Here is a 27,500-nt window from a genome sequence, read left to right on the forward strand (position 1 = left end):
TCTCCTCGCTGCGAAGGTAAGGATGTGGTAAAGCCTCCCTTTACCCACAGAAGTAACATGCCTACTAGGGAGACCTAACAGTAAAGAAACTGGGTCCAATTCTAGATCAACCCCTAGGATCTTTTCAATTTCTTGCAGAACACCAGACCAGTATCTTTGTATTTTGGTACATGACCATACATGACCATAAACAATGTGTTAGGGTGCCTGTATCAGTTTTGCATTTAAGACACTGAGGGGAAGAGGAAGTGGGGCTAAAAGCATGTCTGCGATTTGGGGATATATGCAATCTGTGTATTATTCTTAATTGGATTGCTCTAGTACGGTTACATATAGATATTGTTTTTGCATATCTCCAAATGTCCTCCCACATCTCTTCGTCAATAGTAACAGACAATTCTTTCTGCCACACTTTTTTCGCTTCCTGGGAAGGTCCAAACTAACCTCTGCTCTTACCCCAATTCTTAACAACCCAGATTTCAGTCCAGGATTGCTGGAAGCTGGCTTTAACATATGGCTTAATAAGGGAGTACGCAGGCAAAATGACTTATTTGCTGATAAGATTTTGTTGTCATTTGAGCAGATGGTCGAGAAATATCGACTCCCAAAGCAGGACTTTTTCCGCTTCCTACAAGTAAGACATTATATTCTGAAGAGCACCACCTTAATTGGTAACCCTGATGTGTCTGTCATTGAAAGAATGCTTTTTTTTCCCCACAAAGGAAAATGTCTGTAAGTCTGTTTGATGATACTTTAAGGTCCTTTTCTGCTGTCAACACACAGAGGGTGAAACAAGTCTATAATTTTAATGGTTTATTTGAACAGTGAGAGAATAGCAACAAAACAATCCAGAAAAACGTCCAAAAATGTTATAAATTGATTGGTGGGCAAACGTACAAAATCTGCAAGGGGATCATACTTTTTTCACACACTGTTTTCTGTATGTCCCCCACACTAGAATCCCCTTTATACTGTATAAATAAATAGAGAAAGGACTCAGGGACTATGTGGAACAGGGAAGAGACTCAGGGACTATGTGGAACAGGGAAGAGACTCAGGGACTATGTGGAACAGGGAAGAGACTCAGGGACTATGTGGAACAGGGAAGAGACTCAGGGACTATGTGGAACAGGGAAGAGACTCAGGGACTATGTGGAACAGGGAAGAGACTCAGGGACTATGCTAATTTGGTATAGAGCAGACGTAACCCACTCTATTAAAATAGTCAAAACAGGAACATTTTACATTTCGCTTGAAATTCAAGAGGAAATTATCTCAACGGAGGAAAATGTCCTCCTGTGTGCTACCTATATCCCCCCACTAGAATCCTCATACTTTAATGAAGACAGCTTCTCCATCCTGGAGGGGGAAATAAATCATTTCCAGGCCCAGGGACATGTACTAGTCTGTGGCAACCTAAATGCCAGGTCTGGACAAGAACCTGACACCCTCAGCACACAGGGGGACAAACACCTACCTGGAGGTGACAGCATTCCCTCCCCCATATGCCCCCCTAGGCACAACTATGACAACATAACCAACAAAAACACGTCACAACTCCTGCAGCTCTGTTGCACGCTGGGTATGTACATAGTCAACGGTAGGCTTCGAGGGGACTCCTATGGTAGGTACACCTATAGCTCATCTCTTGGCAGTAGTACTGTAGACTACTTTATCACTGACCTCAACCCAGAGTCTCTCAGAGCGTTCACAGTCAGCCCACTGACACCCCTATCAGACCACAGCAAAATCACAGTCTACTTAAACAGAGCAATACTCAATCATGAGGCATCAAAGCCAAAGGAACTGAGTAACATTAAGAAATGCTATAGATGGAAGGAATGTAGTTTGGAAACCTACCAAAAAACAATTAGGCAACAACAAATTCAATCCCTTTCAGACAATTTCCTGGGTAAAACGTTCCACTGTAATAGTGAAGATGTAAACTTGGCAGTAGAAAATGTTAACAGTATATTTGACCTCAGCTTCCCTATCAAATGTAAAAATCTCAAAAAGAAAACCAAAGAAAATGAACAATGACAAATGGTTTGATGAAGAATGCAAAAATCTAAGAAAGAAATTGAGAAACCTGTCCAACCAAAAATATAAAGACCCAGAAAACCTGAGTCTTCGCCTTCACTATGGTAAATCACTAAAACAATACAGAAATACACTACGGGAACAGAAGGAACAGCATGTCACAAATCAGCTCAATTTAATTGAAGAATCCATAGAGTCTAACCACTTCTGGGAAAATTGGAAAACACTAAACAAACAACAACACAAATAGTTATCTATCTAAAATGGAGACGTATGGATAAAGTGGTAAACCACTTCTCTAATCTTTTTGGCTCTATAACAAAGAATAAAGAGCAAAAACATGATCAAATACAAATCTTATAATCAACTATTAACTTCTTGAGTGCAGGGGGCAGGATTTTCGTTTTTGGCAACAAAAAAAATGAACCCATTTGAAACAGCCTATTTCTCAGGCCCAGAAACTAGAACATGCATATAATTGTCAGATTAGGATAGAAAACACTCTAAAGTTTCCAAAACTGTCAAAATATTGTCTGTGAGTATAACAGAACTGATATTACAGGCGAAAACCTGAGGAAAATCAAACCAGGAAGTGCTGTTTTTCCTGAAAGCTCTCTATTCCATTGGATGCCTTGCCTCCATTTAAAGGGATATCAACCAGATTCCTTTTCCTATGGCTTCCTCAAGACTGTCAACAGTCTTTAGACATAATTTCAGGCTTTTATTTTGAAAAATGAGAGAGAAAATTAACATCGTGTCAGTGGATAGCTAGGTGTTCAGAGAGATTTGCTTGCGCAACAGAGTGGGGCAGCCATTGTCTCTCCCTCTCCTATTGAAAAAGCGACAGTCCCGGTTGATACATTATCGATTATATATTTTACAAGCAACCTGAGGATTGATTATTAAAAACGTTTGACATGTTTCTGTGGACATTACGGATACTATTATGAACTTTCGTCTGCGTTGTCATGACCGCTCTTTCCTGTGGATTTCTGAACATAACGCGCCAAACAAATGGAGGTATTTTGGATATAAAAATAATCTTTATGGAACAAAAGGAACATTTATTGTGTAACTGGGAGTCTCGTGAGTGCAAACAACCGAAGATCATCAAAGGTAAGCAATTTAATCTATTGCTTTTCTGACTTTCGTGACCAATCTACTTGGCTGCTAGCTGTTTGTAATATTTTGTCTACTGAGAGAGATGTTCTTACATAAACGCTTGGTATGCTTTCGCCGAAATGCTTTATTGAAATCTGATACGCCAGGTGGTTTCTGCTCTGACATGCACTGTCAACAGTGGGACCTTATATACAGTGGGGCAAAAAAGTATTTAGTCAGCCACCAATTGTGCAAGTTCTCCCACTTAAAAAGATGAGAGAGGCCTGTAATTTTCATCATAGGTACACTTCAACTATGACAGACAAAATGAGAAAAAAAAATCCAGAAAATCACATTGTAGGATTTTTTATGAATTTATTTGCAAATTATGGTGGAAAATAAGTATTTGGTCAATAACAAAAGTTTATCTCAATTTGTTATATACCCTTCGTTGGCAATGACAGAGGTAAAATGTTTTCTTTAAGTTTTCACAAGGTTTTCACACACTGTTGCTGGTATTTTGGCCCATTCCTCCATGCAAATCTCCTCTAGAGCAGTGATGTTTTGTTTTCTATAAAACGAAAGCAATTTCGGTCAAAAGAGTCCATATTAACAAAGGAAATGGAAGGACTAACAGTACAGTTAGATAAAAAAAAAATACTGTACCACAGAATAAGTTAAGAGGAAATACAATATGGAGGAACTTATTCCAGAAAGATCCAGTGTAATACAAACAAGCAGGATACCAAAATAATGGTGTTCCAAAAAAAAGTCCAGTCGCCAGGACCACAAATACAAATTCCATTTAGACACTGTTGCCCTAGAGCGCACAAAAAACTATACATACCTTGGCCTAAACATCAGCGCCACAGGTAACTTCCACAAACCTTGTTCCAAGGTGGCATAGCAGTTCAGACGTCTTTTGTCCTCGTCTTGTCGTGTCCTGTATATATATATATTTACAACTTTTTCACATACATTTTATTTTTATTTTCCATCAACTCATCTTCAAAACACTCTCCTGCAACCCGCCTCACCAATGTATATTTATAAAAAAGTATTATTTACCTCAGATCTGTAATCCTCCAAGAAGCTAGCCAGAAACTCCAGGAGGCTTGCCTGAAACTAGCCAGAAGCTAATCCAGAAGCTAGTTCAGAAGCTAGTTGGCTCCTTTACTGGCAAGTCGTTGGTGTTCAGCTAACCACGGTTTGTGGTCATCGGCTATCCTTTGGCTCGAAAGTCTATCGCCAGTTCTGTACGGCGCAGCGCGGCTCGGAGCGGAGCATACCGGACCAATTTTTCTCTCCATGTCCCTGGATTTCGACTGCTCTCTGGACATTCATGCCCGGATCTCACAGCTAGCTAGCTGCTATCCGTGTGACTATCGGCCTTCGTCGATTCCGGAGCAAACATCAATTGTTCCGGAGCTAGCAAGCTCCGTCAATCACTCCTGAGTTCCATCAATCGCACCTGGGCTGCAGTCGCCTATCCGGACCCGGTTTGCTGCCTTCGCGGAGCCCCACCGGGCCTTCACAACTGGACTGCCGCCGTTATCTACCCGAAGGAGTTATTCGGCTGGCTCCTCCGTCGCGACGTTACCTGAACGCCCATCTGCGGCCTGCTAACCGTTAGCTGTCTTACCGGCTGCTATCTGAATAGACAATCGGACCATTTTTTTTTTATTATTATTTTTTTATTATTATTATTATGTTTTCTTCTTGGGCCTCTATAACTATATCTATTGTTTTTATCTTTGTTGTTGTTGTGTGATTTGGATTAATCCCCTCTACCACACGGAACCCCACTAATCTACTGACGGAGCGCAGGAGGTGGCTAACAACAGACCTCCATCCTATGCTAGCTTGCTACCGATGCCCTGGCTAGCTGTCTAAATCACCAACCAACCTCTCCACTCACCGGACCCTTTTGATCACTCGACTAAGCATGCCTCTCCTTAATGTCAATATGTCTTGTCCATTTCTGTTCTGGTTAGTGTTTATTGGCTTATTTCACTGTAGAGCCTCTAGTCCTGCTCACTATACCTTATCCAACCTATTAGTTCCACCACCCACACATGCAATGATATCTCCTGGTTTCAACGATGTTTCTAGAGACAATATCTCTCTCTTCATCACTCAATACCTAGGTTTACCTCCACTGTATTCACATCCTACCATACATTTGTCTGTACATTATACCTTGATGCTATTTTATCGCCTCCAGAAACCTCCTTTTACTCTATGTTCCAGACGTTCTAGACGACCAATTCTCATAGCTTTTAGCCGTACCCTTATTCTACTCCTCCTATGTTCCTCTGGCGATGTAGAGGTGAATCCAGGCCCTGCAGTGCCTAGCTCCACTCCTATTCCCCAGGCGCTCTCTTTTGACGACTTCTGTAACCGTAATAGCCTTGGTTTCATGCATGTTAACATTAGAAGCCTCCTCCCTATTCTCCCTGTTCTATTCACTGCTTTAGCACACTGCCAACCCGGATGTTCTAGCTGTGTCTGAATCCTGGCTTAGGAAGACCACCAAAAACTCAGACATTTTAATTCCAAACTACAACATTTTCAGACAAGATAGAACTGCCAAAGGGGGCGGTGTTGCAATCTACTGCAAAGATAGCCTGCAGAGTTCTGTCCTACTATCCAGGTCTGTACCCAAACAATTTGAACTTCTACTTTTAAAAATCCACCTCTCTAAAAACAAGTCTCTCACCGTTGCCGCCTGCTATAGACCACCCTCTGCCCCCAGCTTTGCTCTGGACACCATATGTGAACTGATTGCCCCCCATCTATCTTCAGAGTTCGTGCTGCTAGGCGACCTAAACTGGAACATGCTTAACACCCCAGCCATCCTACAATCTAAACTTGATGCCCTCAATCTCACACAAATAATCAATGAACCTACCAGGTACCTCCCCAAAACCTTAAACACGGGCACCCTCATAGATATCATCCTAACCAACTTCCCCTCTAAATACACCTCTGCTGTCTTCAACCAAGATCTCAGCGATCACTGCCTCATTGCCTGCATCCGTAATGGGTCAGCGGTCAAACGACCTCCACTCATCACTGTAAAACGCTCCCTAAAACACTTCTGCGAGCAGGCCTTTCTAATCGACCTGGCCGGGGTATCCTGGAAGGATATTGATCTCATCCCGTCAGTAGAGGATGCCTGGATATTTTTTTTAAATGCCTTCCTAACCATCTTAAATAAACATGCCCCATTTAAGAAATTTAGAACCAGGAACAGATATAGCCCTTGGTTCTCCCCAGACCTGACTGCCCTTAACCAACACAAAAACATCCTATGGCGTTCTGCATTAGCATCGAACAGCCCCCGTGATATGCAGCTGTTCAGGGAAGCTAGAAATCATTATACACAGGCAGTTAGAAAAGCCAAGGCTAGCTTTTTCAAGCAGAAATTTGCTTCCTGCAACACTAACTCAAAAAAGTTCTGGGACACTGTAAAGTCCATGGAGAATAAGAACACCTCCTCCCAGCTGCCCACTGCACTGAAGATAGGAAACACTGTCACCACTGATAAATCCACCATAATTGAGAATTTCAATAAGCATTTTTCTACGGCTGGCCATGCTTTCCACCTGGCTACTCCTACCCCGGACAACAGCACTGCACCCCCAACAGCAACTCGCCCAAGCCTTCCCCATTTCTCCTTCTCCCAAATCCATTCAGCTGATGTTCTGAAAGAGCTGCAAAATCTGGACCCCTACAAATCAGCCGGGCTAGAGAATCTGGACCTTTTCTTTCTAAAATTATCTGCCGAAATTGTTGCCACCCCTATTACTAGCCTGTTCAACCTCTCTTTCGTGTCGTCTGAGATTCCCAAAGATTGGAAAGCAGCTGCGGTCATCCCCCTCTTCAAAGGGGGGGACACTCTTGACCCAAACTTCTACAGACCTATATCTATCCTACCGTGCCTTTCTAAGGTCTTCGAAAGCCAAGTCAACAAACAGATTACCGACCATTTCGAATCTCACCATACCTTCTCTGCTATGCAATCCGGTTTCAGAGCTGGTCATGGGTGCACCTCAGCCACGCTCAAGGTCCTAAACGATATCTTAACCGCCATCGATAAGAAACATTACTGTGCAGCCGTATTCATTGATCTGGCCAAGGCTTTCGACTCTGTCAATCACCATATCCTCATCGGCAGACTCGACAGCCTTGGTTTCTCAAATGATTGCCTCGCCTGGTTCACCAACTACTTCTCTGATAGAGTTCAGTGTGTCAAATCGGAGGGTCTGCTGTCCGGACCTCTGGCAGTCTCTATGGGGGTGCCACAGGGTTCAATTCTTGGACCGACTCTCTTCTCTGTATACATCAATGAGGTCGCTCTTGCTGCTGGTGAGTCCCTGATCCACCTCTACGCAGACGACACCATTCTGTATACTTCCGGCCCTTCTTTGGACACTGTGTTAACAACCCTCCAGGCAAGCTTCAATGCCATACAACTCTCCTTCCGTGGCCTCCAATTGCTCTTAAATACAAGTAAAACTAAATGCATGCTCTTCAACCGATCGCTACCTGCACCTACCCGCCTGTCCAACATCACTACTCTGGACGGCTCTGACTTAGAATACGTGGACAACTACAAATACTTAGGTGTCTGGTTAGACTGTAAACTCTCCTTCCAGACCCATATCAAACATCTCCAATCCAAAGTTAAATCTAGAATTGGCTTCCTATTTCGCAACAAAGCATCCTTCACTCATGCTGCCAAACATACCCTTGTAAAACTGACCATCCTACCAATCCTCGACTTTGGCGATGTCATTTACAAAATAGCCTCCAATACCCTACTCAACAAATTGGATGCAGTCTATCACAGTGCAATCCGTTTTATCACCAAAGCCCCATATACTACCCACCATTGCGACCTGTACGCTCTCGTTGGCTGGCCCTCGCTTCATACTCGTCGCCAAACCCACTGGCTCCATGTCATCTACAAGACCCTGCTAGGTAAAGTCCCCCCTTATCTCAGCTCGCTGGTCACCATAGCATCTCCCACCTGTAGCACACGCTCCAGCAGGTATATCTCTCTAGTCACCCCCAAAACCAATTCTTTCTTTGGCCGCCTCTCCTTCCAGTTCTCTGCTGCCAATGACTGGAACGAACTACAAAAATCTCTGAAACTGGAAACACTTATCTCCCTCACTAGCTTTAAGCACCAACTGTCAGAGCAGCTCACAGATTACTGCACCTGTACATAGCCCACCTATAATTTAGCCCAAACAACTACCTCTTTCCCAACTGTATTTAATTTTAATTTATTTATTTATTTTGCTCCTTTGCACCCCATTATTTTTTATTTCTACTTTGCACATTCTTCCATTGCAAAACTACCATTCCAGTATTTTACTTGCTATATTGTATTTACTTTGCCATCATGGCCTTTTTTGCCTTTACCTCCCTTCTCACCTCATTTGCTCACATTGTATATAGACTTGTTTATACTGCATTATTGACTGTATGTTTGTTTTTACTCCATGTGTAACTCTGTGTCGTTTTATCTGTCGAACTGCTTTGCTTTATCTTGGCCAGGTCGCAATTGTAAATGAGAACTTGTTCTCAACTTGCCTACCTGGTTAAATAAAGGTAAAATAAAATAAATAAATAAATAAAAACACAGTGAACAATCTTAGAGACAAGGCTAGAAGGTCATTCTATGCCATCAAAAGGGACATGAAATTCAAAATACCAATTAGGATCTGGCTAAAAATACTTGAATCAGTTGAAGAACTCATTGCCCTTTATGGTTGTGAGGTCTGTGGTCCGTTCACTAACCAAGATTTCACAAAATGGGACAAACACCAAATTGAGACTCTGCATGCAGAATTCTGCAAAAATATCCTCTGTGTACAATGTAAAACACCAAATAATGAATGCAGAACAGAATTAGGCCGATACCCACTAATTATGAAAATCCAGAAAAGAGACGTTAAATTCTACAACCACCTAAAAGGAAGCGATTCCCAAACCTTCCATAACAAAGCCATCACCTACAGAGAGATGAACCTGGAGAAGAGTCCCCTAAGCAAGCTGGTCCTGGGGCTCTGTTCACAAACACAAACACACCCTACAGAGCCCCAGGACAACAGCACAATTAGACCCAACCAAATCATGAGAAAACAAAAAGATAACTACTTAACACATTGGAAAGAATTAACAAAAAAACAGAGCAAACTAGAATGCTATTTGGCCCTACACAGAGGGTACACAGTGGCAGAATACCTGACCACTGTGACTGACCCAAACTTAAGGAAAGCTTGGACTATCTACAGACTCAGAGAGCATAGCCTTGCCATTGAGAAAGGTCTTGAGAGACATGGCTCTCAAGAGAAGACAGGCTATGTGCTCACTGCCAACAAAATGAGGTGGAAACTGAGCTGCACTTCCTAACCTCCTGTCCAATGTATGACCATATTAGAGACACACATTTCCCTCATATTACACAGATCCACAAAGAATTCGAAAACAAACCCAATTTGTATAAACTCCCATATCTACTGGGTGAAATTCCACAGTGTTCCATCACAGCAGCAAGATTTGTGACCTGTTGCCACGAGAAAAGGGCAACCAGTGAAGAACAAACACCATTGTAAATACAACCCATATTTATGTTTATTTATTTTCCCTTTTGTACTTTAACCATTTGTACATAGTTACAACACTGTATACAGTATTTATATATATATATATATATATAATATGACATGTGTAATGTTTACTGTTAATTTTTATTGTTTATTTCACTTTTGTATATTATCCACCTCACTTGCTTTGGCAATGTTAACACACGTTTCCTATTCCAATAAAGCCCCTTGAATTGAATTGAGAGAGAAAGACAGAGAGAGAGAGAGAGACAGAGAGAGAGAACGTGTCTTGCAAGCAGTAGACCAGGAGAAAAATCCTTATACTGAAACAGAGCTCAACCCAGGGAAGAGACAGTACAACCCAGGGAAGAGACAGTACAACCCAGGGAAGAGACAGTACAACAAACACACATTGACCAATTTCTCTATCAATCTTTACAGACTGAGTGCCTCCATCTTTGCCTCAACAACCGATGCTGCTTTCAGCTGTTGAAGGGGTGGATCCCCTGCATAGTAACCAATCCTATGACACTGGATCCCCTGCATAGTAACCAATCCTATGACACTGGATCCCCTGGAGAGTGGAAATGAACCAATCCTATGTAAATTAGGGGCTGGTAGTGACCTTACGACCTGCTGTTCCCAGGCAGGCCCACCTACTGCAGGCTGACAGAGTAGTAAGAACACAGTGCTTAAAATACACACACACTATGGACAACACACTGTAGACAACACACTATGGACAACACACACTGTGGACAACACACACTATTGACAACACACTGTGGACAACACACACTGTAGACAACACACTATGGACAACACACACTGTGGACAACACACACTATTGACAACACACTGTGGACAACACACTGTGGACAACACACACTGTAGACAACACACTATGGACAACACACACTGTGGACAACACACACTATTGACAACACACTGTGGACAACACACTGTGGACAACACACTGTGGACAACACACAATGGACAACACACTGTGGACAACACACTGTGGACAACACACACTATGGACAACACTCTATGGACAACACACTATGGACAACACACTATGGACAACACACTGTGGACAACACACTATGGACAACACACTGTGGACAACACACTGTGGACAACACACTGTGGACAACACACTGTGGACAACACACTATGGACAACACACTATGGACAACACACTGTAGACAACACACTGTAGACAACACACTATGGACAACACACTGTAGACAACACACTGTGGACAACACACTGTGGACAACACACTGTGGACAACACACCGTGGACAACACACCGTGGACAACACACTGTGGACAACACACTGTGCACAACACACTATGGACAACACACTGTGCACAACACACTATGGACAACACACTATGGACAACACACTGTGGACAACACACTGTAGACAACACACTGTGGACAACACACTGTGGACAACACACTGTAGACAACACACTGTAGACAACACACTGTGGACAACACACTGTGGACAACACACTGTGGACAACACACTGTGGACAACACACTATGGACAACACACTGTGGACAACACACTGTGGACAACACACTATGGACAACACACTATGGACAACACACTGTAGACAACACACTGTAGACAACACACTGTAGACAACACACTATGGACAACACACTGTAGACAACACACTGTGGACAACACACTGTGGACAACACACCGTGGACAACACACCGTGGACAACACACTGTGGACAACACACTGTGCACAACACACTATGGACAACACACAGTGCACAACACACTATGGACAACACACTATGGACAGCACACTGTGGACAACACACTATGGACAACACACTATGCACAACACACTATGGACAACACACTGTGGACAACACGCTGTAGACAACACACTGCGGACAACACACTGTGCACAACACACTATGGACAACACACTATGGACAACACACTATGGACAACACACTATGGACAACACACTATGCACAACACACTATGGACAACACACTATGGACAACACACTATGGACAACACACTATGCACAACACACTATGGACAACACACTATGCACAACACACTATGGACAACACACTGTGCACAACACACTGTGGACAACACACTATGCACAACACACTGTGGACAACACACTATGGACAACACACTGTGGACAACACACTATGGACATCACACTGTGGACAACACACTATGCACAACACACTATGCACAACACACTGTGGACAACACACTATGGACAACACACTGTGGACAACACACTGTGCACAACACACTGTGGACAACACGCTATGGAAAACACACTGTGCACAACACACTGTGGACAACACGCTATGGACAACACACTGTGCACAACACACTATGGACAACACACTATGGACAACACACTATGGACAACACACTATGGACAACACACTATGGACAACACACTATGGACAACACACTATGGACAACACACTATGGACAACACACTATGCACAACACACTATGGACAACACACTGTGCACAACACACTGTGGACAACACGCTATGGACAACACACTATGGACAACACACTATGGACAACACACTGTGGACAACACACTGTGGACAACACACTGTAGACAACACACTGTGGACAACACACTGTGGACAACACACTGTGGACAACACACTGTAGACAACACACTGTGGACAACACACTGTGGACAACACACTGTGGACAACACACTGTAGACAACACACTGTAGGCAACACACTGTGGACAACACACTGTGGACAACACACTGTAGACAACACACTGTGGACAACACACTGTGGACAACACACTGTGGACAACACACTGTAGACAACACACTGTAGGCAACACACTGTGGACAACACACTGTGGACAACACACTGTGGACAACACACTGTAGACATAACACTGTAGGCAACACACTGTGGACAACATACTGTGGACAACACACTGTAGACAACACACTGTGGACAACACACTGTAGACAACACACTGTGGACAACACACTGTAGACAACACACTGTGGACAACACACTAAATAATGTACTTTTATCTCCATACATTTTCCCTGACACTCAAAAGTACTCCTTACATTTTGACAGGAAAATGGTCCAATTCACACACTTATCAAGAGAACAGTAACCGAAAGGTTGCTGGATCGAATCCTCCGAGTTGACAAGATAAAACTGTGTCGTTCTACCACTGTTCCCCTGAACAAGGCAGTTAACCCACTGTTCCCCTGAACAAGGCAGTTAACCCACTGTTCCCCTGAACAAGGCAGTTAACCCACTGTTCCCCTGAACAAGGCAGTTAACCCACTGTTCCCCTGAACAAGGCAGTTAACCCACTGTTCCCCTGAACAAGGCAGTTAACCCACTGTTCCCCTGAACAAGGCAGTTAACCCACTGTTCCCCTGAACAAGGCAGTTAACCCACTGTTCCCCTGAGCAAGACAGTTAACCCGCTGTTCCTCTGAACAAGGCAGTTAACCCACTGTTCCCCTGAACAAGGCAGTTAACCCACTGTTCCCCTGAACAAGGCAGTTAACCCACTGTTCCCCTGAACAAGGCAGTTAACCCACTGTTCCCCTGAACAAGGCAGTTAACCCACTGTTCCCTGAACAAGGCAGTTTAACCCACTGTTCCCCTGAACAAGGCAGTTAACCCACTGTTCCCCTGAACAAGGCAGTTAACCCACTGTTCCCCTGAACAAGGCAGTTAACCCACTGTTCCCCTGAACGAGGCAGTTAACCCACTGTTCCCCTGAACAAGGAAGTTAACCCACTGTTCCCCTGAGCAAGGCAGTTAACCCACTGTTCCCCTGAACAAGGCAGTTAACCCACTGTTCCCCTGAACAAGGCAGTTAACCCACTGTTCCCCTGAACAAGGCAGTTAACCCACTGTTCCCCTGAACAAGGCAGTTAACCCACTGTTCCCCTGAACAAGGCAGTTAACCCACTGTTCCCCTGAACAAGGCAGTTAACTCACTGTTCCCCTGAACAAGGCAGTTAACCCACGGTTCCCCTGAGCAAGGCAGTTAACCCACTGTTCCCCTGAACAAGGCAGTTAACTCACTGTTCCCCTGAACAAGGCAGTTAACCCACTGTTCCCCTGAACAAGGCAGTTAACCCACTGTTCCCCTGAACAAGGCAGTTAACCCACTGTTCCCCTGAACAAGGCAGTTAACCCACTGTTCCCCTGAACAAGGCAGTTAACCCACTGTTCCCCTGAACAAGGCAGTTAACCCACTGTTCCCCTGAACAAGGCAGTTAACCCACTGTTCCCCTGAACAAGGCAGTTAACCCACTGTTCCCCTGAACAAGGCAGTTAACCCACTGTTCCCCTGAACAAGGCAGTTAACCCACTGTTCCCCTGAACAAGGCAGTTAACCCACTGTTCCCCTGAACAAGGCAGTTAACCCACTGTTCCCCTGAACAAGGCAGTTAACCCACTGTTCCCCTGAACAAGGCAGTTAACCCACTGTTCCCCTGAACAAGGCAGTTAACCCACTGTTCCCCGGAACAAGGCAGTTAACCCACTGTTCCCCTGAACAAGGCAGTTAACCCCACTGTTCCCCTGAACAAGGCAGTTAACCCACTGTTCCCTGAACAAGGCAGTTTAACCCACTGTTCCCCTGAACAAGGCAGTTAACCCACTGTTCTGTCTCTTCCTGTGGGTAGTAGGTGGTGTCTGCCTCCTCTCCTCCTGTGGGTGGTAGGTGGGGTCTGTCTCCTCCTGTGGGTGATAGGTGGTGTTTGTGTCTCCTCCTGTGGGTGGTGTCTGTCTCCTTTCCTCCTGTGGGTGGTAGGTGGTGTCTGTGTCTCCTCCTGTGGGTGGTAGGTGGTGTCGGTGTCTCCTCCTGTGGGTGGTAGGTGGTGTCTGTGTCTCCTCCTGTGGGTGGTAGGTGGTGTCGGTGTCTCCTCCTGTGGGTGGTAGGTGGTGTCTGTCTCCTCTCCTCCTGTGGGTGGTGTCTGTCTCTCCTCCTGTGGGTGGTAGGTGGTGTCTATGTCTCCTCCTGTGGGTGGTAGGTGGTGTCTGTGTCTCCTCCTGTGGGTGGTAGGTGGTGTCTGTCTCCTCTCCTCCTGTGGGTGGTGTCTGTCTCTCCTCCTGTGGGTGGTAGGTGGTGTCTGTGTCTCCTCCTGTGGGTGGTAGGTGGTGTCTGTGTCTCCTCCTGTGGGTGGTAGGTGGTGTGTACACCGTGCTTCTACACCTGCATTGCTTGCTGTTTGGGGTTTTAGGCTGGGTTTCTGTACAGCACTTTGAGATATCAGCTGATGTACGAAGGGCTATATAAATAAATTTGATTTGATTTGATTTGATTTGATTTGTGTACATAGTGTCAGGCCTGTATAGACTAAACAGTGTGACTGCCTGTGACAGTTCCACACTGCATTCATTACTGTGGCACTCTCAGGTCACTAGGTGACTGTAGATCTAATGGGAAGATGTCGTATACTGTAGGACTGGAGGTTACTGTTGGTTTCGCCTGGGAATTAATGTAGCTAATTCACATTTGTTCTCTTGCTCTTACCATTTCACTTCAGAAGGAAGGAAATTATGAATTGAAGGCTGATTGTGGAACATTGTTAACACAGTAGCATATTTCATTTATTTAACCTTTATTTAACTAGTTAAATGAGTTAAGAACAATATCTTATTCACAATGACGGCCTACCGGGGAACAGTGGGTTAACTGCCTTGTTCAGGGGAACAGTGGGTTAACTGCCTTGTTCAGGGGAACAGTGGGTTAACTGCCTTGTTCAGGGGAACAGTGGGTTAACTGCCTTGTTCAGGGGAACAGTGGTAGAACGACACAGTTTTATCTTGTCAACTCGGAGGATTCGATCCAGCAACCTTTCGGTTACTGTTCTCTTGATAAGTGTGTGAATTGGACCATTTTCCTGTCAAAATGTAAGGAGTACTTTTGAGTGTCAGGGAAAATGTATGGAGATAAAAGTACATTATTTAGTGTGTTGTCCACAGTGTGTTGTCTACAGTGTGTTGTCCACAGTGTGTTGTCTACAGTGTGTTGTCCACAGTGTGTTGTCTACAGTGTGTTGTCCACAGTATGTTGTCCACAGTGTGTTGCCTACAGTGTTATGTCTACAGTGTGTTGTCCACAGTGTGTTGTCCACAGTGTGTTGTCCACAGTGTGTTGCCTACAGTGTGTTGTCTACAGTGTGTTGTCCACAGTGTGTTGTCCACAGTGTGTTGTCCACAGTGTGTTGTCTACAGTGTGTTGTCCACAGTGTGTTGTCCACAGTGTGTTGCCTACAGTGTGTTGTCTACAGTGTGTTGTCCACAGTGTGTTGTCCACAGTGTGTTGTCCACAGTGTGTTGTCTACAGTGTGTTGTCCACAGTGTGTTGTCCACAGTGTGTTGTCCACAGTGTGTTGTCTACAGTGTGTTGTCCACAGTGTGTTGTCCACAGTGTGTTGTCCATAGTGTGTTGTCCATAGTGTGTTGTCCATAGCGTGTTGTCCACAGTGTGTTGTGCACAGTGGTGTTGTCCATAGTGTGTTGTGCATAGTGTGTTGTCCATAGTGTGTTGTCCATAGTGTGTTGTCCATAGTGTGTTGTCCATAGTGTGTTGTCCATAGTGTGTTGTCCATAGTGTGTTGTCCATAGTGTGTTGTCCATAGTGTGTTGTCCATAGTGTGTTGTGCACAGTGTGTTGTCCATAGCGTGTTGTCCACAGTGTGTTGTGCACAGTGTGTTTTCCATAGCACAGGAGAAGGAGAGGAGACAGACACCACCCACATGAGAAGGAGAGGAGACAGATACCACCCACAGGAGAAGGAGAGGAGACAGACACCACCCACAGGAGAAGGAGAGGAGACAGACACCACCCACATGAGAAGGAGAGGAGGCAGACACCACCCACAGGAGAAGTAGAGGAGACAGACACCACCCACAGGAGAAGGAGAGGAGACAGACACCACCCACAGGAGAAGGAGAGGAGACAGATACCACCCACAGGAGAAGGAGAGGAGACAGATACCACCCACAGGAGAAGGAGAGGAGACAGACACCACCCACAGGAGAAGGAGTGGAGACAAGAAAAAGGAGAAGAGAAAATGATTGAATATTTAACTCCCCAGAATGTTTTAGCTTTTTCCAGGAACGTGACGACTCAACCAACTGCCCCTCTTCATGGTCGGGTGAATTGTGTTTGACAGGGGGTTGGCACACTCTTCTAAACTTAACCGGTTTCTCAAGACCCCCCACCCCCGCTTAAAAACACACACCTGACTCTATTCACCTGTCCATCATTGGTAAGATGGGGTCAACTTACACAAGCATCCAAACACACACCTGAATCCATTCAGCTGTCCATCACCTTACTCAAACGTAGTCCTCAAGCTCTCTCCACACACACACACACACACACCCCTGGAGTCCTCGGCGAGTCCTTGTCTTATTGACTGCATGATTTGCCCTTACAATCACAGCGCTATCAATCAACCGATTGTCATGACGACATGGTCCTTGTGTCCTGAAGTTGGTAATGCTTCCATTGCCAAGACAGCTCCATGTCATTTCTACATTCAGGGCAAGAAAACAGAGATATTTTCCACCATTAAAATGTATCTCTTCGAAGAACAGTGGAATATCACCGTAGAGAAAATAAGAAGGAAATACTGAGATAGAGACAGAGAGGGAGAGAGAGAGAGACACAGAGAGAGAGAGAGAGAGAGAGAGAGAGAGACAGAGACACACACAGAGAGAGAGATAGAGAGAGAGAGAGAGAGACACACGGAGAGAGAGAGAGAGACACAGAGAGAGAGAGAGAGAGTGAGAGAGAGAGAGAGAGAGAGAGAGAGAGAGAGACAGAGAGAGAGAGAGAGAGAGAGAGAGAGAGAGAGAGAGAGAGAGAGAGAGAGAGAGACAGAGAGAGAGAGGACCAGAGTTTCTCTCCACTCTGCATGGAAGAAGGGAGGACAGGTCCGTTTCCAAACTGTTCATACTTTCCGTGAACTCATCCTTCCCAGAAAGTGTTAAATCCAGCAAGCTGTGATTCCTCCAACTTTTCAAGAAGCAGAAAATCAGAAAATTAGAGAGAGAGAGAGAGAGAGAAAACCCATCTCTCTGTCTCTATTGTGGAGAGACCTTTATCCTCTGACCTTGCTTTCATCATCATGAGTGGAATAGGGTAACTTCTTCACCCATTGATCACACAATGTTTGACTTTTGGCTAATCCATACATACACACAAACACTGTCGCACAACCACTAAAAATATCAAGTTAGTAACGCAGAAGGAGAGAGAGAGAGAAAGAGAGAGAGAGAGAGAGAGAGAGAGGCACAGAGAGAGAGAGCGAGATAGAGAAAGAGAGAGAGAGATCACAGGTAACTTCCACGAGGCTGTGAATGATCTAAGAGGCAAGAAGAGCCTTGTTTTCCACCTAAGGAAAGATAAAACTAGACATCCCAATCAGTTTTAGAACCCATCTATGGTTGTGAGGTCTGGGGTCCATTCACCAACCAATAATTTAAAAAACTGGGACAAGCTTGTCACCTAAAACCCTGACAAACTTTTACATATGCGCCATTGAGAGCGTCCTGTAGAGCTGTACGGCACAGTCCGCAAACGCAGGCAACTCCAGGCGGTATTGTGGTCTTGCCCAACACATCACTGATGGGTACACTCCCTGGCCAATGAAGAACAGCAACCACCCGTGTCACTGCCAGTTCACACCGCTATCATCCAGAAGGTGAGGTCAGTACAGGTGCATCAAAGTTGGAACCCGAGAGACTGAAAAACTAAATTGGTTATAACAAACTCTGAACACCTTAACATCTAACAGCAAAATGGATGCAGAGGACCTGACAAATAAACTCGAAATTGGGGGAATGTTTACCGGTTGCTCAGGAGGTAAAGGGGAAGTCAGATGTGTGGAATAAATGTGACTAGTTGTGGAAAATACTGGATAAGATAAATGCGGTAAGGAGCAAGCGCTGTGCGTTTATTATGTGAGAATGGAGGACAATGTTATTATTACATTTTCACAACAGATAGAAAGAGTAGTACAGCAGACAGTAGATAGAGAGAGAGGAGATACAGACAGTAGCTAGAGAGAGAGGAGAGGAGATACAGACAGTAGCTAGAGAGAGAGGAGAGGATATACAGACAGTAGCTAGAGAGAAAGGAGAGGAGATACAGACAGTAGCTAGAGAGAGAGGAGAGGAGATACAGACAGTAGCTAGAGAGAGAGGAGAAGAGATACAGACAGTAGCTAGAGAGAGAGGAGAGGAGATACAGACAGTAGCTAGAGAGAGAGGAGAGGAGATACAGACAGTAGCTAGAGAGAGAGGAGATACAGACAGTAGCTAGAGAGAGAGGAGAAGAGATACAGACAGTAGCTAGAGAGAGAGGAGATACAGACAGTAGCTAGAGAGAGAGGAGATACAGACAGTAGCTAGAGAGAGAGGAGAAGAGATACAGACAGTAGCTAGAGAGAGAGGAGAGGAGATACAGACAGTAGCTAGAGAGAGAGGAGATACAGATTCATTTTCACAACAGATAGAAAGAGTAGTACAGCCAAACAGGTACAATATATATATAAAATTCAATATACGTTTTGGGACAATGTAAACAACACTAAATAAATTATTAGCAGAGAGTAATAACATGTTTTGTTCTAAAGCCTTTATTACAATAAATACTACAACAAAAACAGTTGCATTCATTCGTGATTGTGGTTAGTATGCAGGGGATCTAATGTCATAGGATTGGTTAGTATGCAGGGCATCTAATGTCATAGGATTGGTTAGTATGCAGGGGATCTAATGTCATAGGATTGGTCAGTAATGCAGGGGATCTAATGTCATAGGATTGGTTAGTATGCAGGGGATCTAATGTCATAGGATTGGTTAGTATGCAGGGGATCTAATGTCATAGGATTGGTTAGTATGCAGGGGATCTAATGTCATAGGATTGGTTAGTATGCAGGGGATCTAATGTCATAGGATTGGTTAGTATGCAGGGGATCTAATGTCATAGGATTGGTTAGTATGCAGGGGATCTAATGTCATAGGATTGGTTAGTATGCAGGGGATCTAATGTCATAGGATTGGTTAGTATGCAGGGGATCTAATGTCCATAGGATTGGTTAGTATGCAGGGCCATCGATGGGTTGGGGGATCTAATGTCATAGGATTGGTTAGTATGCAGGGGATCTAATGTCATAGGATTGGTTAGTATGGCAGGGGATCTAATGTCATAGGATTGGTTAAGTAATGCAGGGGATCTAATGTCATAGGATTGGTTAGTATGCGGGGATCTTAATGTCATAGGATTGGTTAGTATGGCAGGGGATCTAATGTCATAGGATTGGTTAGTATGCAGGGGATCTAATGTCATAGGATTGGTTAGTATGAGGGGATCTAATGTCATAGGATTGGTTAGTATGCAGGGGATCTAATGTCATAGGATTGGTTAGTATGGCAGGGGATCTTAATGTCCATAGGATTGGTTAGTATGCAGGGGATCTAATGTCATAGGATTGGTTAGTATGCAGGGGATCTAATGTCATAGGATTGGTTAGTATGCAGGGGATCTAATGTCATAGGATTGGTTAGTATGCAGGGGATCTAATGTCATAGGATTGGTTAGTATGCAGGGGATCTAATGTCATAGGATTGGTTAGTAATGCAGGGGATCTAATGTCATAGGATGGTTAGTATGCAGGGGATCTAATGTCATAGGATTGGTTAGTATGCAGGGGATCTAATGTCATAGGATTGGTTAGTATGCAGGGGATCCAGTGTCATAGAATTTCTGAAATGGGATATTTTAGGTCAATGTATTGTTTACGCTAATTATTCAATGGTATATTTGTTATTTTATTTTTAAAACATTTTTTTTTGATTGCATTTCAAATCATGAATGGCTCATATGACATGAATGAATAAATGATTGATTGATACAAAAAGCCCCTTCGGAAGGTGTTCCGATCCGCTTGAGTTTTGTTATGTAACAACCATATTTACATAACACCCCATAATGAGCAAAAATGAGGTTCTGAATTTTTTACTAATTTATAACAAATAAAAAATATTCAGACCCTTTACTCAGTTCTTTTTTGAAGCATTTTGGCAGTGTTTACAGTCTCGAGTTTTCTTGGGTATGACTCTACAAGCTTGGCACATCTATATTTGGGGAGTTTCTCCTGTTCTTCTTTGCAGATCCTCTCAAGCTCTGTCATGTTGGATGGGAAGCGTCGTTATTTTCAGGTCTCGCCAGAGATGTTCGATTGGGTTCAAGTCCGGACTCTGGTTGGGCAACTCAAGGACATTCAGAGACTTGTCCCGAAGCCACTCCTGCGTTGTCTTGGCTGTGTGCTTAGGGTCGTTGTCCTGTTGGAAGGTAAAACCTTCGGCCCAGTCTGAGGTCCTGAGTGCTCTGGAGCAGGTTTTCATCAAGGATCTCTCTGTACTTTGCTCCGTTTATCTCTTCCCAAAACTGACTCGTCTCCCAGTTCCTGCTGCTGAAAAACATCCTCACAACCTTAGGGATGGTGGCAGGTTTCCTCCAGACGTGACGCTTGGCATTCAGGTCAAAGAGTGTGAATTATATTTACAGCATAGCTAAGTTTAAAAACAGATTTGTGAAATTGTTTAACCGACATGTTGTGGTTGCTTGAGGTGTTACTTTAGAATTTCTGTTTCCTCCTATCTCCGCTGCTGCCTCCACTCTCAACACCAATATGAAGATAATATAACCATAGACAATTTTAGTAGCAAATTATTTAGACTGATGGACTGTACCATCCCCACGGCTCCAGAATGGATCAGTCCACTCAGACAGGTGCTGTGTACATCAACTAAAGACATTTCAACAGGAAAGAGAGAAAGAAAGACAAGGGATAGATGCAGACACTGTAAGGTAGTGTTACCCCAGCTGTGTCCTCATCTCCCTCCCTCTGACAGACAGACAGACAGACCGACCGACAGACAGACAGACAGACAGACAGACAGACAGACAGACAGACAGACAGACAGGTAGTGTTACCCTGCTGTGTCCTCATCTCCCTCCCTCTGACAGACAGACAGACAGACAGACAGACAGACAGACAGACAGACAGACAGACAGACAGACAGACAGACAGACAGACAGACAGACAGACAGACAGACAGACAGACAGACAGACAGACAGACAGACAGACAGACAGACAGACAGACAGACAGACAGACAGACAGACAGACAGACAGACAGACAGACAGACAGACAGACAGGTAGGTAGTGTTACCCTGCTATGTCCTCCTGGAATCCCTCCAGCTCGTCCCTCTGTTCAGACAGAGAAGACTCCAGGTCCAAGTAGGTTCCATTATGGGACAGCTGCAACGCACAGTCATCAAGCTACAGAGAGAGAGACAGAGAGAGAGGGAGAGAGAGAGAGAGACAGAGAGAGAGAGACAGAGAGAGAGAGACAGACAGAGAGAGACAGAGACAGAGAGAGAGAGAGACAGAGAGAGAGAGAGAGAGAGAGAGAGAGAGAGAGAGAAAGAGACAGAAGAGAAAGAGACAGAAAGAGAGAGAGACAGAGAGAGAGAGGGGGAGAGAGACAGACAGAGAGAGAGACAGAAAGAGAGAGAAAGAAAGAGAGAGAGAGAGAGAGAGAGAGAGAGAGAGAGAGATAAAGAGAGAGAGAGAGAGAGAGAGAGAGAGAGAGAGAGAGAGAGAGTGACAGAGAGAGGGAGAGGGAGAGGGAGAGAGACAGACAGAGAGAGAGACAGAAAGAGAGAGAAAGAAAGAGTGAGAGAGGGAGAGAGAGAGAGAGAGAGAGAGAGAGAGAGAGAGAGAGAGAGAGAGAGAGAGAAAGAGAGAGAGAGAGAGAGAGAGAGAGAGAGAGAGAGAGAGAGAGTGACAGAGAGAGGGAGAGGGAGAGAGACAGACAGAGAAAGAGAGAGAGAGGGAGAGAGAGAGAGAGAGAATGAAGGACAATGGTATTATACATTTTCACAACAGAGAGAAAGAGCAGTACAGCAGACAGTAGATAGAAACTGACTTGGTACGGAGGGAAATCAGTACGTAAAAATAAATCTGCTCACATTTTTATGTACCGAATAAAAAACTAAAGTTCAATGTGTTTCACATTTGAAATTCTTGAAATTCTACAGATAGTTTTGTCACAAATACTGTTGCGTTAAATAGCGAATGTGTCTGGTACATTTGCTCTAGACAACAGCTGGCAAATAGGCAATCAAATCAATCAAATGTATTTATATATTTATTCGTACATCAGCTGATATCTCAAAGTGCTGTACAGAAACCCGGCAGTTGTCAATCAAAATTAAATGTATTTAAAAAAAATGCAGTTTAAAAAAAAAAGACATTAATACAGGTAACGAGTGGAGGACAGAGGAGCCTCTTAAAGAAGAAGTTACAGGTCTGTGAGAGCCAGAAATCTTGCTTGTTTGTAGGTGACCAAATACTTATTTTCCACCATAATTTGCAAATAAATTCATTACAAATCCTACAATGTGATTTTCTAGATTTTTTTTCTCATTTTGTCTGTAATTGTTGAAGTGTACCTATGATGAAAATTACAGGCCTCTCTCATCTTTTTAAGTGGGAGAACTTGCACAATTGGTGGCTGACTAAATACTTTTTGCCCCACTGTATATAAGATCCCACTGTTGACAGTGCATGTCAGAGCAGAAACCAAGCCATGAGGTCAAAGGAATTGTCTGTAGAGCTCCCAGACAGGATTGTGTCGAGGCACAGATCTGGGGAAGGGTACCAAAATATGTCTGCAGCATTGAAGGTCCCCAAGAACACAGTGGCCTCCATCATTATTAAATGGAAGAAGTTTGGAACCACTAAGACTCTTCCTTTAGCTGGCCGACAAACTGACCAATCGGAGGAGAAGAGCCTTGGTCGGGGAGGTGAACAACAACCTGATGGTCACTGTGACAGAGCTCCATAGTTCCTCTGTAGAAATGGAGGAATGACAACCATCTCTGCAGCACTCCACCAATCAGGACATTATGGTGGAGTGGCCAGACAGAAACCACTCCTCAGTAAAAGACACATGACACCCCGCTTGCCTAAAGGCAACCAAAGGGCTGAGAAACGAGATTCTCTGACATGATGAAACCAAGATTGAAGTCTTTGGCCTCAATGCCAAGCGTCACATCTGGAGGAAACATGGCACCATCCCTACGGTGAAGCATGGTGGTGGCAGCATCATGCTGTGGGGATGTTTTTCAGAGGCAGGGATTGGGAGACTAGTCAGGATCAAAGGAAAGATAAACGGAGAAAAGTACAGAGAGATCCTTGGTGAAAACCTGCTCTAGAGCGCTCTGGACCTCAGACTGGGGCAAAGGTTCACCTTCCTATAGGACAACGACCCTAAGCACACAGCCAAGACAATGCAGGAGTGGCTTCTGGACAAGTCTCTGAATGTACTTGTGTGGCCCGGCCAGAGCTCGGACTTCAACCCGATCGAACATCTTTGGAGGGACCTGAAAATAGCTGTCCAGTAACACTCCCCATCTAACATGACAGAACTTGAAAGGATCTGCAGAGAAGAATGGGGGAAAGAACTCCACAAATACAGGTGTGCCAAGCTTGTATATGTGATTACTTGTATAATATAATTATACTCTTAGTTAGTATTTCTTTTTAGGGCAATCTCACCAGAAATTGTCAAAATAGAGAGGTTTAAAATGGTACCGGGGAAAGAGGGGTTAGTCTGTGGACATCTGAGGGTTGGAATTAAGATTGGAGTGATTGATTGGCCGATAAACTTGGAGTCCAGTGTATCAGTTGGCGAGGATTGGATACCATAATTGTTTTGAATACTTTAGAATTACTGCATCAAACCTTCCTCTTTCATTCACAGATTGGAGAGGGTTGGATCGGAGAGGGTTGTATTGGAGAGGGATGGATTGGAGAGGGTTGGATTGGAGAGGGATGGATGGATGGATTGGAGAGGGTTGGATTGGAGAGGGTTGGATTGGAGAGGGATGGATGGATTAGAGAGGGTTGGATTGGAGATGGTTGGATTAGAGAGGGTTGGATTGGTGAGGGTTGGATTGGAGAGGGTTGGATTGGATTGGAGAGGGATGGATGGATTGGAGAGGGTTGGATTGGAGAGGGATGGATTGGAGAGGGTTGGATTGGAGAGGGTTGGATTGGTGAGGGTTGGATTGGAGAGGGTTGGATTGGAGAGGGATGGATGGATTGGAGAGGGATGGATTGGAGAGGGTTGGATTGGAGAGGGATGGATTGGAGAGGGTTGGATTGGAGAGGGTTGGATTAGAGAGGGTTGGATTGGAGAGGGTTGGATTGGAGATGGTTGGATTGGAGAGGGATGGATGGATTAGAGAGGGATGGATTGGAGAGGGTTGGATTGGAGAGGGTTGGATTGGAGAGGGTTGGATTGGAGATGGTTGGATTGGAGAGGGATGGATGGATTAGAGAGGGTTGGATTGGAGAGGGTTTGATTAGAGAGGGTTGGATTGGAGAGGGTTGGATTGGAGAGGGTTGGATTGGAGAGGGATGGATGGATTAGAGAGGGTTGGATTGGAGATTGTTGGATTAGAGAGGGTTGGATTGGTGAGGGTTGGATTGGAGAGGGTTGGATTGGAGAGGGATGGATGGATTGGAGAGGGATGGATTGGAGAGGGTTGGATTGGAGAGGGATGGATTGGAGAGGGTTGGATTGGAGAGGGTTGGATTGGAGAGGGTTGGATTGGAGAGGGTTGGATTGGAGATGGTTGGATTGGAGAGGGATGGATGGATTAGAGGGTTGGATTGGAGAGGGTTTGATTAGAGAGGGTTGGATTGGAGAGGGTTGCATTGGAGAGGGTTGGATTGGAGAGGGTTGGATTGGAGAGGGATGGATTGGTGAGGGTTGGATTGGAGAGGGATGGATTGGAGAGGGTTGGATTGGAGAGGGTTGGATTGGAGAGGGTTGGATTAGAGAGGGATGGATGGATTGGAGAGGGATGGATTGGAGAGGGTTGGATTGGAGAGGGATGGATTGGAGAGGGATGGATTGGAGAGGGTTGGATTGGAGAGGGTTGGATTGGAGAGGGTTGGATTGGAGATGGTTGGATTGGAGAGGGATGGATGGATTAGAGAGGGTTGGATTGGAGAGGGTTTGATTAGAGAGGGTTGGATTGGAGAGGGTTGGATTGGAGAGGGTTGGATTGGAGAGGGTTTGGATTTGAGAGATGTGGATTGGAGAGGGGTGGATTGGAGAGGGATGGATTGGAGAGGGTTGGATTGGATTGGAGAGGGTTGGATTAGAGAGGGTTGGATTAGAGAGGGTTGGATTGGAGATGGTTGGATTGGAGAGGGATGGATTAGAGAGGGTTGGATTGGAGAGGGTTGGATTGGAGAGGGTTGGATTGGAGAGGGATGGATGGATTGGAGAGGGTTGGATTAGAGAGGGTTGGATTGGAGAGGGTCGGATTGGAGTAACAGGAAAGTAATAGTGAAACCTGTGCCTGTCCAAATACATTCTTTCAAAGTTTCCGATCCTAGTCACATAAAGGTTAAATCACAAAATATGCCAATTGGTTAACGTGGGGTCTGACCTATCTGATTTAGCCTCAGTTTTCAATTCTCCTCTATAGGAAGTGTGACTGAGAACGAGATTTGTTTCTGGGACGTGTGCTTTGATGTCTCTTGTGTTTGAAAGTGGGAAGCATTTGTACTTTCACTCTCTGCCAAAACACAGTTACAGTCACTTACCCTTGTAGATAACTTGAAGTAGGTATTGTGTCTGGAAGTAGACTCAACTAGCTAGCAAGCGAAACCAACTCACTGGTGGCAAAATTTGTTTAACTTTCGCTAGCCTAAATGTTGGCAAGTTAGGGACTGTCAATAAATTACACAATGTAAACGGGACAATATTTTCAATGTTGCACACCTTTTAGTTTCTCGTTAAGCTTTTAATATTTGTATATGAATTTCTGGTTTGAGTTTTTGAAGTCGTTTAAATTTGGAGCTATTTACATTTTTTAAATATTGTCCCAATAGACATTGTGTAATTTACTTATGGTCCCTAACTAGCCCCATAGGGATATCCAATGTCAAACCAATTTGACATGGGTTTCACAATCGGGTCGTGTGTAGCTGCTCTCCGAATTGATGATTATTTGGATGCTGCCAACTGTGGGCAGGATTGAAATAAACCCAAGGAAAACAGTTACTGTACCCTCCATTCCGTGACAGATCATTTTATCCTAATTATATAGCAAATCTCAGTTTTGGATGAGACTGGCATATCTATGTACACTTTGTAGTACATTTTGACACTAGAATCAATGTTTCTAACTCAAATTGATGCCACATATGCTGTTTTCAAAAGGAAAAGTTGCTACTTTCAGTTGCTCTTTAAATGTGGCATGGCTTACACAGCGTTGACAGAGGTAGAGAGTGGTGTATTCTGGGTAAACACACCCCCCTACAGGAATGACATCTGTCTCTCCCCTCTATAGTTTGTTTAATCGTTCGCTTTTTTTCCATTTGCTTCACACCCTTTTTTTCTTTTTAACAATTGTTGCCCGTAAAATAAAGTCTTGTTTACAGGGTGGGTAACGAACATGAGCGCTGGTCGTGTAGAGCCTGGAGAACAAAGGGATCCGTTTGTGGCTGGGTGCTGTTTTCAACATTAAGCTCGTGTCCCAAATGGCATAATTTTACCTATATAGTGCAGTACTTTTTTGACTAAGGCCCATAGAGTTCTGCTC

The 27,500-nt window shown here is 44.4% G+C and overlaps 1 protein-coding gene across 1 annotated transcript in view; it reads right to left on the reverse strand.

Moving 5' to 3' along the window:
• The window catches only part of LOC116354504 (FH1/FH2 domain-containing protein 3), a 51,200-nt gene that overhangs the window by 4,282 nt on the left and 19,418 nt on the right, over positions 1–27,500 (reverse strand). The window contains exon 2 of the mRNA XM_031795013.1: positions 22,043–22,152. Coding sequence (XP_031650873.1) covers positions 22,043–22,152 — 110 coding nt within the window. The remainder of the gene's footprint in view (positions 1–22,042; positions 22,153–27,500) is intronic.

The sequence above is a fragment of the Oncorhynchus kisutch genome, linkage group LG17, assembly GCF_002021735.2.
Source record: "Oncorhynchus kisutch isolate 150728-3 linkage group LG17, Okis_V2, whole genome shotgun sequence".
Lineage (NCBI taxonomy): Eukaryota > Metazoa > Chordata > Actinopteri > Salmoniformes > Salmonidae > Oncorhynchus > Oncorhynchus kisutch.